The following is a 14,255-nucleotide window of genomic DNA, read 5'->3' as shown; positions in this document are numbered from 1 at the left end:
TCCTTTCCGCGAGTCTTTGTTCCTCTGTCGTTCCTTTCCGAGAGTCTTGTTTCATCTTTACTTCTTTGTTTGCATTTTTCAGTTGCCTTTAGTTATTTGGGTGTGTATGTGTTCAAGTTCAATGGTCTTGTACATTTGTTCTTCTCCAGGTGAAGATTTTCTACGTTCAGTTATGTGATTTATAATGTGTATTCGCCACTCGTACAATCGTATGTAGTGCCTATTTCTAAAGCTCTTTGTTGTTTTGTTGTTGCAGGTCTCGTGGAGCGGTGGGAGATGTTGCAGGCTCGAGCAGAGGACCTCCAGCGCTTCCGCTGCCTGCAGAGGGAGCTGGTGGCGATGAGGGACGAACTCACGCACCTCTCCACCAAGGTCTCCGCCATGGAGCGGGAGGTGCGCGACAGAGAGGAACTGGAGCGGAAGATTCAGGACTTTAAGGTGAGCTGAGCTGCTTTTGTTTCTATACCTGTGATTCGATTGTTTTTACGCTTTGCTGGCTGGCTGACTTTCGTTTTTCCTCACGGTGTGTGGATGCGCTGGTCCGTGGTTCAATCTTTCATGCGCTGGAGTGCAGAACATGGTTGGAATGCCAGAAGTCTCGGTCCAGACCAGTAAAGATAAACATCATGACTGTATATACTACGCGGCTTTACAGCCCTAAGTTGGTTCTTAATTGATATTTTCTTGCCGTTACGTGACTATCCAAAGGAAAAACTAGGAGTGATGAGCAGGTCTTAATTCATTAAGAATTACTCGTGAGCAGTGATGTGCCGTACACTATGAGTTTACGTCCACATGCGTTGTCTACACGTAATCTACGCGTAGATTACATTGGGTTGTAGTTTACATAGACTACGTAGACAATCTAAAGTGCATTAAAATTAATTTTCAAGGCTTTCATGAAAGGAAAGTGACATTTTCAACTATATTGGTTCCTAACGAACTGAAAAGAATCCTATTTACAACCAAATATATCTTCTCTTCTATCATCAACTATGGAAGAGAAATAGTATGCAAGAAAAACAATAGATGGCAGTCGTGAGGCAAAATTAGTCTTTTCCCCAAAACACTACAATATTTCCTACGTTAGTTTTTTTTTCCCTAAGTGAGAAATTGTTCGAATTTGGAACTCAGCGTATGTAAAGTTCTCCTCACAATCAGCAACTGATACGCAGTATAATTTTGTTTTACTTCCACGGCGCCCTTTGCTAAGTTATCACCTTTCGCCATGTTTTTACATAGATTACGTCATCTACGTGTAGTCTGTGTAGACTATCGTTGTTTACGCGTAGACGCACATCACTGCTCGTGAGGAACAGTGAGTACACGACTTGTAGAAGCGTCAGTTGAATTCTTATGTCTGTTACAACGGGTAGCTTAACTCTATTGTCAGGTCTGTGCTGCTTGTGTTAGAATGTAAGTGCTCGGGTTTTTATTAAAAAATTGGCCTCTCCTATGGTGGTAACATCGTCGCCTTGTAATCAAGGGGTCCCGGGCTCGACACATTATGGTTTAAAACCGACTTTAAACTGTAGGTCCATTCCCGATCAGCATATCTATGCACTCAAATTTCATAATAAATGTTCCACGTCTGTAAGAATTACATGTAAAATATGATACTCTTTTCCATTTATCTAATTTTCTAATTATTTATTTCTTTTTGTTTCATTTCTTTTTCGTTTATCTAATCTCGTTGCTTTTTTATACGTGATTCGTATTTTTTTTTTTACTCCTTTCCACGTGTCTTACTCTTTCTTTTCTCTTCACTTGTCTCAAGGGAGGGATTTATAAAATTTCCGCCACTAGGCTATCCTCGGTTTTGGACCCTGGCGACATTATTATTAACTATACTTCGTTTTCGTTTATAAGCCAACTTGCATTATATATTTCGCCACAAAACATTAGCTCTCCCCCCAATTTGTGCTGGAAACAGCAAAAGAAGACGGCCGCGCCATCTATTAACCACCGACGGAACTGCAATTTCCAAGCGCAGTGAGGTTTAAATGTAGCTACCCCTTCTATAACCTAACTATTCTATGGTACGGCACACGCACCAAAGAAAAAGAAGCCGACACTACATTACGTTAGCCACAATGGCCGCGAACTGAGAAACAAGGGATGTTGATTTCAACCGTCAATATCCCTCCACTTCGACTTTCAATTGTTGGCATTCAAAATGTTTACAGTCGTTTCTTCGAGGAACAAGTAGTGTTTATATTCGACCACTGTTATGCGACGTCTAAAAACAGGATGTATTATTTTAAACGCTACAAACTCATTCCCTCTACATTTTTTTTCATGAAATAAGTAAGTTTATTTTGCTATTATCACAATATTAAGAAATTTTAATCGTAGGTAGATGGTCTCAAAAAACAAACGTTTCTGTCTACATTACCCGTACGAATATGTTTCACAACTTCAAATGGATCCTTCACGTAGTTGGAACAAAACCCACCAGATGTCACTAACACCACTGCGCGTTTCCTCTTCTTGCCGATGCGTTCGATAGATGGCAGCAACGTTCGCAAGGCCAACCTTGCGTAATGTCTTAAGAAATTTATAGTTTTGGTTAAAAAATTATTGCTTACGTTGCTAGCTCAATTTATGTAGGGAAAAAAGATTCTCTATAAGCATTGTTGTAATGTTAATGTGCTATTTATTCGTATTTCGAAATTTGCACAGAGAACCTATATAAACTTCAGAACAAATTAGATAACCACACGTCCCTATAGGTCGATATCTCTGAAGTAGTAATTATCTAGAAAAGGTGGTTCTTTTTTCAGAGGATAAGTAATTCGAGAAGGAAGAGAACTAACAAAAAGAGCATTTCTGGATTGTAACAAACACATTGACTTTAAATGGAATCTTTACAACCCAGAAGTGTCCGTTAATGTAAAATGATTACTTCAATTAAATTAAGTCTTGAAGCTTTCCTGGCGACGAATGATGAATATTCTACTTAAATATTCACACAAGCCTAATAAATAATAATATAATAAAGTGAATATGCGCAAAGTTTTCTCAGGTTGTAATTACAAGGAGAAGAACAACCCATTGTAAAATTAACGCCCTCTATAACTACAGCAAGGAAAATCCAATACTGGAACAGTAATAGAGGGCTTTTCAAAAGTAAGTTACATCAATTATAGCTTCTTTGTAATGAATTTCGTATTACTTGAGAAATTTGTAGTTAGATGACAGTCTAGAATTGCAATAATTTGCAGAAGGTATATTTGATACCTTCAATAACAATATTTTATCACTTTTACATGAAAAATATTTTATTTTAAAATATATTTTCGGCTCTTCAACCAAAGTAAAGTTTTCTTGGATCGCCTTGGCTGATTTCTCTCAAATGCAGTCCCAAACGGATCCTATGTACACACAATAAAAGTTTCAATCCAGAATCTCGAAAGTTTCTGCAGTTCTCGTGGTCACAAAATTGGCGAGTTGTTCGCATTTGCTTCTCTTGTTATTTCAGAGGTTATTGGTAAATTGTAGCGGAAATGATGCTGTACACTCCTGAGAGAGATACTGTATCTCCATTTTTTTTAAGAAAAGAAAGAAAAATGTAAAATTAATTAAGAGATGTGTATGTGGGGAGGGGGGGACCTGAGATAATGCTTGAACCATAATGCTGATCAAGTTTCATTGTTTTTAACAGGAGCTTCGCTATCATGCTAATTTCAGAAAGTTAGAAATTGTCATTTTCAGAATTGTTTGTTCGTACTGTGATAACAATGTTACAAGTGGTCTTAGCTGATTTAAGATAAGGAGGCTTCATCTCCAGGAAGGTATCAAAACTCGCGGCACGCCCCGGCACCTACCAACCTGTGGGGCGAAAATTAGGAAAAAAAAATAGGCAACCAATCTCTAACTTTTATTACTAAATTTTCAACTTAAAAGATTTTAGTTCGTTATTATTTTGAAAATAAGGTTTCTAGTTGCCGTGAAAATTCATAGAAAGTGTCTATTTTGCTGGCTATTTTCTTGCTTTTTAATAATTTTTTGGAGCTTTTTTACCCAATTTATTCTGCTTTTAATGCCTAGAAATCTACACTCTTCGTCGATCTTACCTCTGCATCCTTGCAGCGTAATATCATAACGGATAGCAGTGACATCTACCGGGAAATTGGCCTAAATGAGAACATTACACGCCTTATTACCTTCCGACGAAATTCCTTTTGTCTTTTATCGCACGACGATGCCCCTTCTCATTCTTCCCGCCGCGGGAGGGATTTGTTTTAAATTGAATAGGATTTTCGATATATCGATCTGAATTTTGGCGTAGGATTTCCCGCAGCAAGTGGTCTCGGGGTGTGTACGAGGGTATTGCGGCCGACTTGACGAATGGCGAAGGGGAGGGTGGCGGAGAGATTATTCGGGGGTGTTTTTGTGTGCGGCGGGGAGTTATTGGAGGAGCGTGAAGTTAGATGGATGCTTTCGGGTGGTTGGGAGAGGGGGGGAGAACGGCTCCCGGTAAAAGCCGAGTCTTGTAACGGGGCGCCGACGCGAGAACGTTCGCTGAATGCTAAGTGCGTTGCGGCGAGGGGGAGGAAGTCACTCCTAAGCCGGGCGCGATGTTTGACAGACACCCGCCATCCCTTGGCCGGCTCTCGCTTCCCCGTCAGGCCCTTGGAACGTCCCAATATCGTCTGGGAGGTTCCGTTACAGAAGGTGTGAGCGGCACCCTATGGTACTTCATTTTGGCATGATTTTTTGTATGTACAGGATGTTCCAGAAGTCCCCGTACCCCTAGATTATATTACATTGTAGATGTTACCCTTATATATGTATGACATTTATTTATTACAACGTACAAAAGGTAAAGTTCCACGTGCACTTTGCACCATGCCATGAGGCCCTATATTGGAAGGATGTGGGGTAGGGCCGCGCACATTCTATCTCTCCGGCCATGTTGGGGGGTGACGTGATTAGCACCACGCACAGACTACTGCCTTTACCACCAGGTACCCATTCAATTGAGGCTGGGTAAGCCGCCGCTTTATACGAGGACAAGGCCCGAAAAATTCCGACCTTAGGTTACCCACACCGGGAATCGAAGTCGGCTGTACATTATATCATAAGTATCTATTTATTACCAGTTTCCAAATTCAAATACTTAGGAGTAATATTAACAAATGAAAATTATATTAAAGAGGAAATAAAAAGTAGGCTTAATTTAGGAAATGCATGTTACTTCTCTCTTCATAAACTTTTGTCTTGTCGTTTAATATCTAAGAAACTAAAAGTTAAAATATACAAAATATTAATTTTTCCTGTAGTATTATATGGATGTGAAACTTGGTCCCTTGCATTGAAAGAGGAACATAAATTGAGAGTATTTGAAAATAAGATCCTTAGGAAAATCTTTGGACCTAAAAGGGATGAGGAGACAGGTGAGTGGAGAAGGTTAATTTAGAACTGCATAATTTGTATTCATGTCCAGATATTATTAGAATAATTAAATCAAGAAGACTTAGGTTGGCAGGCCATGTGGCACGAATGGGAGAGGAAAGAGGAGTTTACAGGATTCTTGTTGGGAAACCTGATGGTAAGAGACCTGTAGGAAGGCCAAGACGAAGATGGAGGGACAACGTTGAGATGGACCTAAGGGAAATCGGTAGAGATGGAAAAGTGTATATAGAACTTGCTCAAGATAGGGAAAGATGGAAGGCCTGTGTTGCTGCAGCCATGAACCTTCGGGTTTAAGAAGGATACGGAGTTAGTTAGTTCTATTTATTTACATAAACGTGCTTTCGAATTTTAGCCTCGAAGACTTAATGGTAATGGCGTCGCCTTGTAATCAAAGGGTCCCTTGTTCAATACCCAGTGGAGGCATACAGTGGTCCAACGTTGAACTGTAGACCCAGTCACGATTAGCCTTCCTGTACACAAGGGGGACTCAAGAACTCAAACAAAACATCAAACTTTACGAACTTTCCATTGCGGAACAGTACATTTTTGCCCCGTGCGTTCTTATTTCTGCAACAACACACCTGTCACTAACCGTCCTCCTGTCTCGCTCACTGCCCCCCTCCAGTGCCGCTGCTCTCCTCGCAGTCCGTATCGAGCTTGCTCTATAATATGATCACTGATGAGGCATAGTATTCTAATTATGTAGGCATTCACAGTAATTTGCTAATCCACCTCCTACCATTTAGAAGTTTTGCAATCTGAAGAATCGTTTTCCTTTCATTTGCAGACAACTTGTTTCGAATCTTTGAAGAATCGGGTGTCAAATCTTAACGGATTCCGCTAACGAGCTCCCTGGTTTCGACAGCAAGCCCCCCCCTCCCCCCTCAGCTTTCGACATCGAGCCTCCCGTGATTCCGAAATTTTGGTTCTAATATGATTCCTCTTGCCTATTATCGTATGGCATCATCTCCTCTGAACAGCTTCTAAATTTCACCACAATGATGGCAGTACCCTTGTTCGCATCCTGTCGCCATCGTGAGCCAGCGGTCAATACTTGGGTTCACATGTTTCCAACGGAGAACTTTTTTGTTTTTCCATTTTCGTCACGTCCCGGCCGGATCTCTATGAATACGGGGCTTACATATCTTTTATTTACAAATCAATTCCTCACAGAGGCCCACATCTCAATATTACGGCCGTCCAGGTGTCTGCCTTTCCCCTCCTCGGTCGAACATCGACCTTCTGGATGAGTTCTTCCGTCGCGGTCAGTGGTGGCAGGTCGTGGGGAAAATTCCCTTCGTTGGAGGGATTTTCCGGTGGGATTTTTTGGGAGAGGGAAATTTCTTCAAGTGATCTCGATTCGTCATTGTTGAGCGCAGCAATTGCCAGTACTCATTGATCATGGGCTTTGGGAGGGAGGAAGAGGCGGAATCGAGCCCCAAGTTGATTTAATTAGCATTCTGGCAGAATATCAAAAACATACAAAAAATAGGTCAAAGAATTGAGAGCAAAATGCAAAAATCAAGTCAGAACTCCTTTTCCCATTCTACCACTTAATCTAAAGAATAAATGATTCTCTTCGGTTTTCAAATTTCCAGAAATGATATTTTTATGCGAGAGGACTTCCAACGCTTTTCCTTGAACGAAGTGTGTAAAAGTTAATAACAAAATTGCACAACTATGGATTTCAATATACGATATTGACAGTGTAAAGTGTAAAATAATAAACAAAACAGTAGGGCAACCTTTGTATTCACTAATCTGGTGTATAGAGTTGAAGAGTATCCCCAAGGATATAACAAAAATACTTTGCCACCTAAGTTAATATTAATTTATAATAGTTTCTATAATTAATTTCAATCCCGATAACAATAAATTTTGTATCAACTGCCTGACCTCCTCTACAAAGGTTTTTTATCTTTGCGAAGGCCATGTCATTAATCAAAGAACATTGCTAGTTGAATTTTCTTCAGTAATGCTGATTCTAAAACCGTAAGTAATTTGTTTCCAGGGAATGCCTTAACCTGTGCACTTGCCTCAGCCAGAATACAATGAAGTGGAATTTTTGTAGAGAAGAGGGAAATTTTTGTTTGGAAGTGGGAAATTTTCACATTCTTCGAGGGAATTTCTCCCATATAAACCCACCATCACTCCCTGTGTTTACAAGTGTGTTCCTCTGACCATATCTGCACGGGGGCCTGAAGAGGAATGGGGCAGGGGGGCCTCGTAAAGGACGGTCAATGGCCGTGCTGAAGAGGCGGCCGCTGCGTCTCCTAGGAGAAGTGGCAGAGAATGTCCTGGGGATCCCTTCACCGCTTGTTGGTATTCCTGGCCACGGGCCTTGGAGAGAGTAGGGACAGCGGGAATGGCGCCTTTATTGACGGGAATAGCCGGCGTGATGGGAACCGACAGGAGCCTCTCGCTACCCCCTGAGCGTACGCCGGGGAAGGGGGATCCCTAGGGAACCGGCAAGATCCGAAGGAACACTAACGTTGCGCCCACTGGAAACTGCCTTTCCTGGTGCTAAACCTTCCTTTTCTCCCCTCCACGCAGTCTTGAAATGTTACCGACCGTGTTCCTTGAAGTCGAATCAATCTCGATGTAGCATTACACCAAGTGAATACGTAAATGCTTCCAAGTTGCCCGTTCGAATTTTGCCTATACTGAGTTCACGCTTTTAATCGGAGACCTTCGGCAATCGTCGGTCTGGTTCGGGTTCTTTCGGCGCACGGATTGATTGGTGATGCCTATTGTGATTACTTCCCAAGCAGCTCGTTTCCATATCCAGGACTGATTGGTTGATTCCAGCCATGGGTAATAGCTACCCGAACACGCACGAAAGCTAACGAAAATACCCGAAGCCCTCTATTTAAAAACATGCACGGATTATAGTCTCAGCTTTCTGTACGAAGTGGCGTTTTAATTAAGAATTTGCTGCCCCTTCAACACAATTCTTATTAACATGATGCTTTTCTTCCAGGAAATTTTCTAGGAGTTCTCATAATACTTGGGTCCAGAATGACTCAATATTGAAGTATCGCTCCTAAGAACTTTTTTAATATGTGAAACAATTTATTTTCTAATACTTTTTATGTAACAGATTTTAAAGCAGCAACATGGCTGATATGTATTGAGAAGGAAATTTTAAACCACACAAACTGCAAATTTTCGATTTATTTTAAATTTTAGTTAACAGAAAGAGATGTAGGATGTAATGGAAAAACTGTGGAAAATAATTATCATTGTAGAGATGACTTAACGTAAATTTGTTGAATATGTTGTACACTAATTTGCAACTTTAAGAGCGATTAAGATTCAATTTTCCAACTTCAAAGGCCTCTACATTCGCATTGTGTATTAATGTAAATACAGTGCCACCTGGCGTTGTTATCTTTCACCAACTTATGAATATTGGCGGGAGTGTGTTATGACAGTCAGTTTTTGTCACCTACTTTTTTTTATCCTAGGTTTTCGTTATTTTATATTTTTCTGTAACTTCGTATCCGCTTGAAGCTTCGGTAGAAAAACACCACGTTTCTGAACCTTTTGTGTTTTTCTGCTTTTGTCAACTTTTCCCCCTTTCGGTCGTAGGAGCTCGGAACCAACAGGTGCTGTGATAAATCCTTCACTGTTCTTGAGCGACTTTTGTGCATTTGGCGACGGAAAGTCAACTTGGGAGGCCAATTACTGAAGGAACATGTTACGTACCGGATGAGGGTAGAACTATTCTTTTCACCCCATTTTTAACGCAACACGTGTGCTTGAAGAAGCTGGACCAGGCAAAAAATGGACGCTTGACCACCAACGTCGTAACTCCAGATTCCCGCGCCTAAAAGTCAGTCCGTTGTATTCGAAGTTTCAAGCTGTCTTTATATAGTGGCAGAACGAACAAACACTTACAGTCTAGCGCCAGTTTTCGAACCGACAACACCTCTGCGACAGTCGGAGTAAAGATTCGGGACTTTGTCTTTTTTCTACCGCGCCGTGTATTTTATCCTGCGTGAGTGAGTGACAGTGACTAGTTATACGAATACGCCGTGTTAATTAGTGACCTGTGCACTGGATTCGCGTTATTCGTTTTGTGACGAGGAACATTAATACAACTATGGCGGGCTAAAATCAAGAGAAGGAGGCCTACGGGTCTTCCTAGCCTGCATGAAGCCGACAACGCAGCAGATCATCGCTCAGCGTCGCGACGCCACACCACTAAAACGCCGTCACAAACACCACATCGCCACGAATAACGCCCACAGCCCGATTAGAAGCCATGAAATGATACCGCCGAAAGCCGAAGCCCAATCAGCATCCTAGAGTACTTCGACGCCGACGCCCGACGAGAATTCTACGGAGAGAGAGGGAGAGAGAGAGAAATTGGAAGATGAAGCGACATCAGCCCACACTTAGATCTACCGTCTGGAAGAGAAGATTGAGATAATGAAGCGACACCTACTGCGTCTTGAGACGACGCCGACGTCCCGCGTGAGATTAGCAGCGAGAATCCACGAGTACCCCGGTAAAGGAACTTCGCCCATTTTTCGCCGTCCCCCGAGTAGAGAGAGAGACGATGCGAATCAATTAATCGCTCCATTACGAGGCCGACAAGATGACAGAGAGGCTGTTTTCCCTCGTCTATGATTGCCGTAATGTTGAAGCGTGAAGGAAGGTGTGTCCAAGAAGATTGCGAAGTGCCGCTACAAAGAAGTAGCGTGGGGAAGTGTTAGTGTTGCAAAGAGGACCGCGGATCGACGTCCCGCCGCCGTTTAGAGGACTACGGAAAACGTCGCTGAAACGTCTAGAACGTCGAGATGGTATAGTATACTACTGTTAATTTTCTATATGTGTGAGTGATCATCTACCCAAGCCTCCAAAGATCGGCCGTCGGACGAAAAGATACCAGTATTTAAAATTAAAAGTCGCGAAGGTATTGATTATAATTATTTCTTGCCAACATAATCTAAATTTCAAAACAATTGCTAATTAGGAAGATCGATTCACAGCATACTGTTGTTTTTCCACGCTCTGCGCCGAACTGTTGAGTAATATTTTTTGTTTATGTCACCTTATATGCTTTACTCGGTAATATTTGATTAAAACTGCATAAATCGTGTATCTATTGCAGAACTCATCCCTCAAGTTTGCTAAGTGAGGAAGTAAATTAACTGCGTGCTATTTTTAATATATATTCATACATAAGTGTCTTCATTTTTTCTGTAAACATGTATGCCTTGCAGTTGATATCTATGTTGCACGAGTTGCGTGCCCTGCCTAATGTTACTGAAGTTCCAAGGCGCATTAGTAATAATTTAAACAATAATTGTTTAAATGTTTTGGTAAATTGCAAGAATAAAAAGTTCACGTGTCATGCCCGTTGGCAGAATGTAATGAGCACGCGCAGATGAAAGTTTAGTATCTTTAATTCTAAGCCAATTAACGTCTTCGGGCGCAGTTTAATATTCATAAGAAAAAACTAAATATTGCATGGTGTCTAAAAAAGGGCCAATGTATTTATGTTAATGTAATTATTCCCCTGCAGTATGAGAGAGTGTGTGAATGCTTGAATGATAGTGAGGGGTTGTGTAATCTGTCTATTTTTGTGTGTTATATAATATACATTTTTGTTATTTATGATTTGACTATGATTTGTGTTCAAACATATAGTATACTTATCCTCATAACTGGTGGTATTTATATTTTAGTTCAACGTTAAGTCAGCAAAGCATTCCTGCTGGCTAACATCAATTATTATTATTATTGATTATTATTATTATTATTCAACGTCACTTTATGCACGAGTCGGCTATTCGTCGGGGGTAAAAACCGATCCGGTCACACGTACCCTGGAATCAAAACCGTTAGCTGGGCCCGACACCTAGGAAGGGGACTTCGGTCTCCGGACTAAGTGTCAAACATAGGTCATGTAAAAAGGCCCCCTTGGGTGAGAATTTGGCATCCCGATCAGGGACCGGTCTATCTTTTACCCTCGTCGAGGGAAGTACATTTTCATTTTTTTTGTAATTGATAGATAGCGTGAGGATTTTTTCATTGCTTTGGAAAAACTTTTATTGGGTATTTTTGTGTTTACGTGTATTCTTGTGGCGTTTTTATTATTTTTTTGTGACATTTAGTATTTTGAGTTTGCGTTATTCATTTCTTGGCGCGAATTTGATTAACGTAAAGGGCAATTAAGTAGGCGAATATCGGCAAGGGCGAATTTTCTAGGAATTATTTCATGCAAATTTAGTGGCGACTTTATTTGTGTGTGTGTGCGTAGGCTTTTATGTAGGTAGCAGAAAGGGAACCCGTCGTGCCCTCCTCTCTGCATTTTTGATAGTTATTTGTTTGTATTGTTTTTCTGCAGTGCGTTTCATGTGTTTGAAGTGCAGACTTATTTTCTGACGACCTCAGGTCATAGTGAGTGTTTTAAATATCTAATGAAATTGAGAAGTGAGAAAATTATTTACGGAAACATGAGCGAAGCACGGAATTGTGTAATTTGTGGGATTGAAATCCCATTAGGTGTAATAGACCCGTTGAACGAAGCGCAGCCGCGTTGTAGTAATTGTGTTATTTCGTCAGGAATGTCAGGACACGGGGGCTTAGTCGTAAATACTGCATCCACGCCACCTTTTGAAGACCTGAATCAGCTGACCGCTTCCCCTCCGGAAGAAGTCGCTCCGATGAAAGAAACAAATGATGTATTAAATAATGGCGCCGGCACCAACGACAGGATGTTCGAGATGATAAGACAGCTGATCCGAGCGGAGCATGCAGAGACACAAAAGCGGATAGAACAGCTTGAGACCCGATTCCAGGAAGTGGTGCGTGTTTCGGCGGAACAAATAACTGAACGTTTTTCCACGCGCTTGCAAGACTGTGAAAAGAAACTCAACGCAGAAGTCGCTCGCTTGGATTCCCGTGTTGATGACCAGGACCAGCAGTTGGCAACGCTGTCGCGACGGACAGACCAGACGGACCAGGATTTGACAGTATTGAGGAAATCCTCGGCCCAGCTTGAGGCGAGCTGTCACCAAAACTTCGAAGGTATGAGAGAGCGCGTGGCGAAAACAATGGGCGAGGTTGATGACCATTCCCAAAAGATACAGGCTTTAGAAAGAAGAATGGACATTTTGGAACTTTCTCACCCTCGCGACCGAGAAACGCCGGAGGCCAGGAGAACTTTACCACCCCCTGCTGCTTCTAATGTTCCTTTGCTCAACCACGATGAACCTTCAGCGCCGAGGAGGACAAACGGCGAAAGGGGGGCAAGGAATGATACATCCCCACTCCAAGCACCCAGCTGGGAAGACCGTCGCCCTGCACCAGCTATGACCAGAAGAGCCCTTTTGCCCCTTGAGTATAAAAAGGAGTTTCAAAGGTTCAATGGAGCGGACCGACTTTTGCCTTCTTCCTTTTTAAATCACTTCGAGGCAATCGCGGAGGAACTTTCCATGGAGGAAACCGAAAGGTTAATTGTACTGCGGGGATTAATGGAAGATCGGGCGAAAAATTGGTTTCAAACGAATGAAAGGCATTTCACATCTTATGAAGCTTTCCGGGAGATGTTCCTAGGGCACTTTCAGCGGCCGATCCAAGTAGAACGCATGTTAATGTTACTGCGCAACGAGAGGTACAACCGAAACGCGGGAGTTACTTACGCCCAATATTTCTGGGAAAAATATAATGAATTCAAGGCACTGCAGCCTCAAATGACGCCTCCAGAAATAATCGCGGCGCTGATATATCATTTTCCTCAAAATGTCCGGCGTCACCTTAATGGCAGTTGTGTGTTCGACCCCGATTCGATGTCGCTGACGCTGGAGAACCTGTACCAGTGCTCAGAAGAAGAAGAACGCGACAGGGCAGAGCGCTGGAATAAGCGTCCCAGAAGAGAAGATGATCGTCACGGCCGCGACCGACGCCAGCGAGTTCAGATGGTTCAGCGAGGACAGCACCACGATCCACGCGCCAATGACCAGAACTTTCACCCTTCACCACCTTCGCCACAGAGAGAACAGCGGCAGTACCAGAGAGGCAGACGTGGAGGAGGAAATATGCGTCGACCGCCGCACGGCACAGTGCAGGGCAACCGCGACGATAAGTTTCAACTAGGTCAGATACGTGATGGGTATTACCGACCCCACGGTCGATCAAGGAGCCCGCAGTCGGACCGAGGGACTGAAGAGCGAAATCAGGTGCAAACAAGAAGTGACTCTCCAACACCTGGCGTCTCCGGACTACAGCCTTCGGGATACCGTTAAGTTCAGCTCTCATATCAGTGACTTCACAATTTGATTTGTTTTGTATTATTATTATTTATATGTCACCTATTTCTATATTATTAATGTCATTGCTATTTCTCAACATTATGTATTTTGGTATTATGTATTATTTGAGCCCTGTTTACTTGTGTATTATTATTGTGAATCATCAAGGAATTTTCGTGTGAAGTTTTATATACAGGGTGCTCACATAAAAAGTATTTTTATGTATAGGTTCATATATAGGGTGTTTAAAAAAAGTAGTCATATACAGGGTGTTTTCAAAAAAAATGTGTAACCTTCAAAAATCTCCCCAGCCGAGAACGATTTTCAAGCCTACAATTTTTTTTTGAAGTTAGGGGGGGCGAGATATGACAGTCAGTTTTTGTCACCTACTTTTTTTTATCCTAGGTTTTCGTTATTTTATATTTTTCTGTAACTTCGTATCCGCTTGAAGCTTCGGTAGAAAAACACCACGTTTCTGAACCTTTTGTGTTTTTCTGCTTTTGTCAACTTTTCCCCCTTTCGGTCGTAGGAGCTCGGAACCAACAGGTGCTGTGATAAATCCTTCACTGTTCT

At 42.0% G+C, this 14,255-nt stretch overlaps 1 protein-coding gene across 1 annotated transcript in view; it reads left to right on the top strand.

Annotated features, from left to right (window-relative positions):
- The window catches only part of klar (klarsicht), a 495,292-nt gene that overhangs the window by 429,346 nt on the left and 51,691 nt on the right, over positions 1 to 14,255 (top strand). Inside the window, exon 17 of the mRNA XM_083124917.1 lies at positions 257 to 438. Within this exon, the coding sequence (XP_082981043.1) occupies positions 257 to 438 (182 nt within the window). The remainder of the gene's footprint in view (positions 1 to 256; positions 439 to 14,255) is intronic.

The sequence above is a fragment of the Lepisma saccharinum genome, chromosome 7 (assembly GCF_977018435.1).
Source record: "Lepisma saccharinum chromosome 7, izLepSacc3.1, whole genome shotgun sequence".
In the NCBI taxonomy this organism is placed as follows: domain Eukaryota; kingdom Metazoa; phylum Arthropoda; class Insecta; order Zygentoma; family Lepismatidae; genus Lepisma; species Lepisma saccharinum.
Note: the sequence above shows the minus strand (reverse complement) of the source record. Positions and strands in the feature narration are given on the sequence as shown.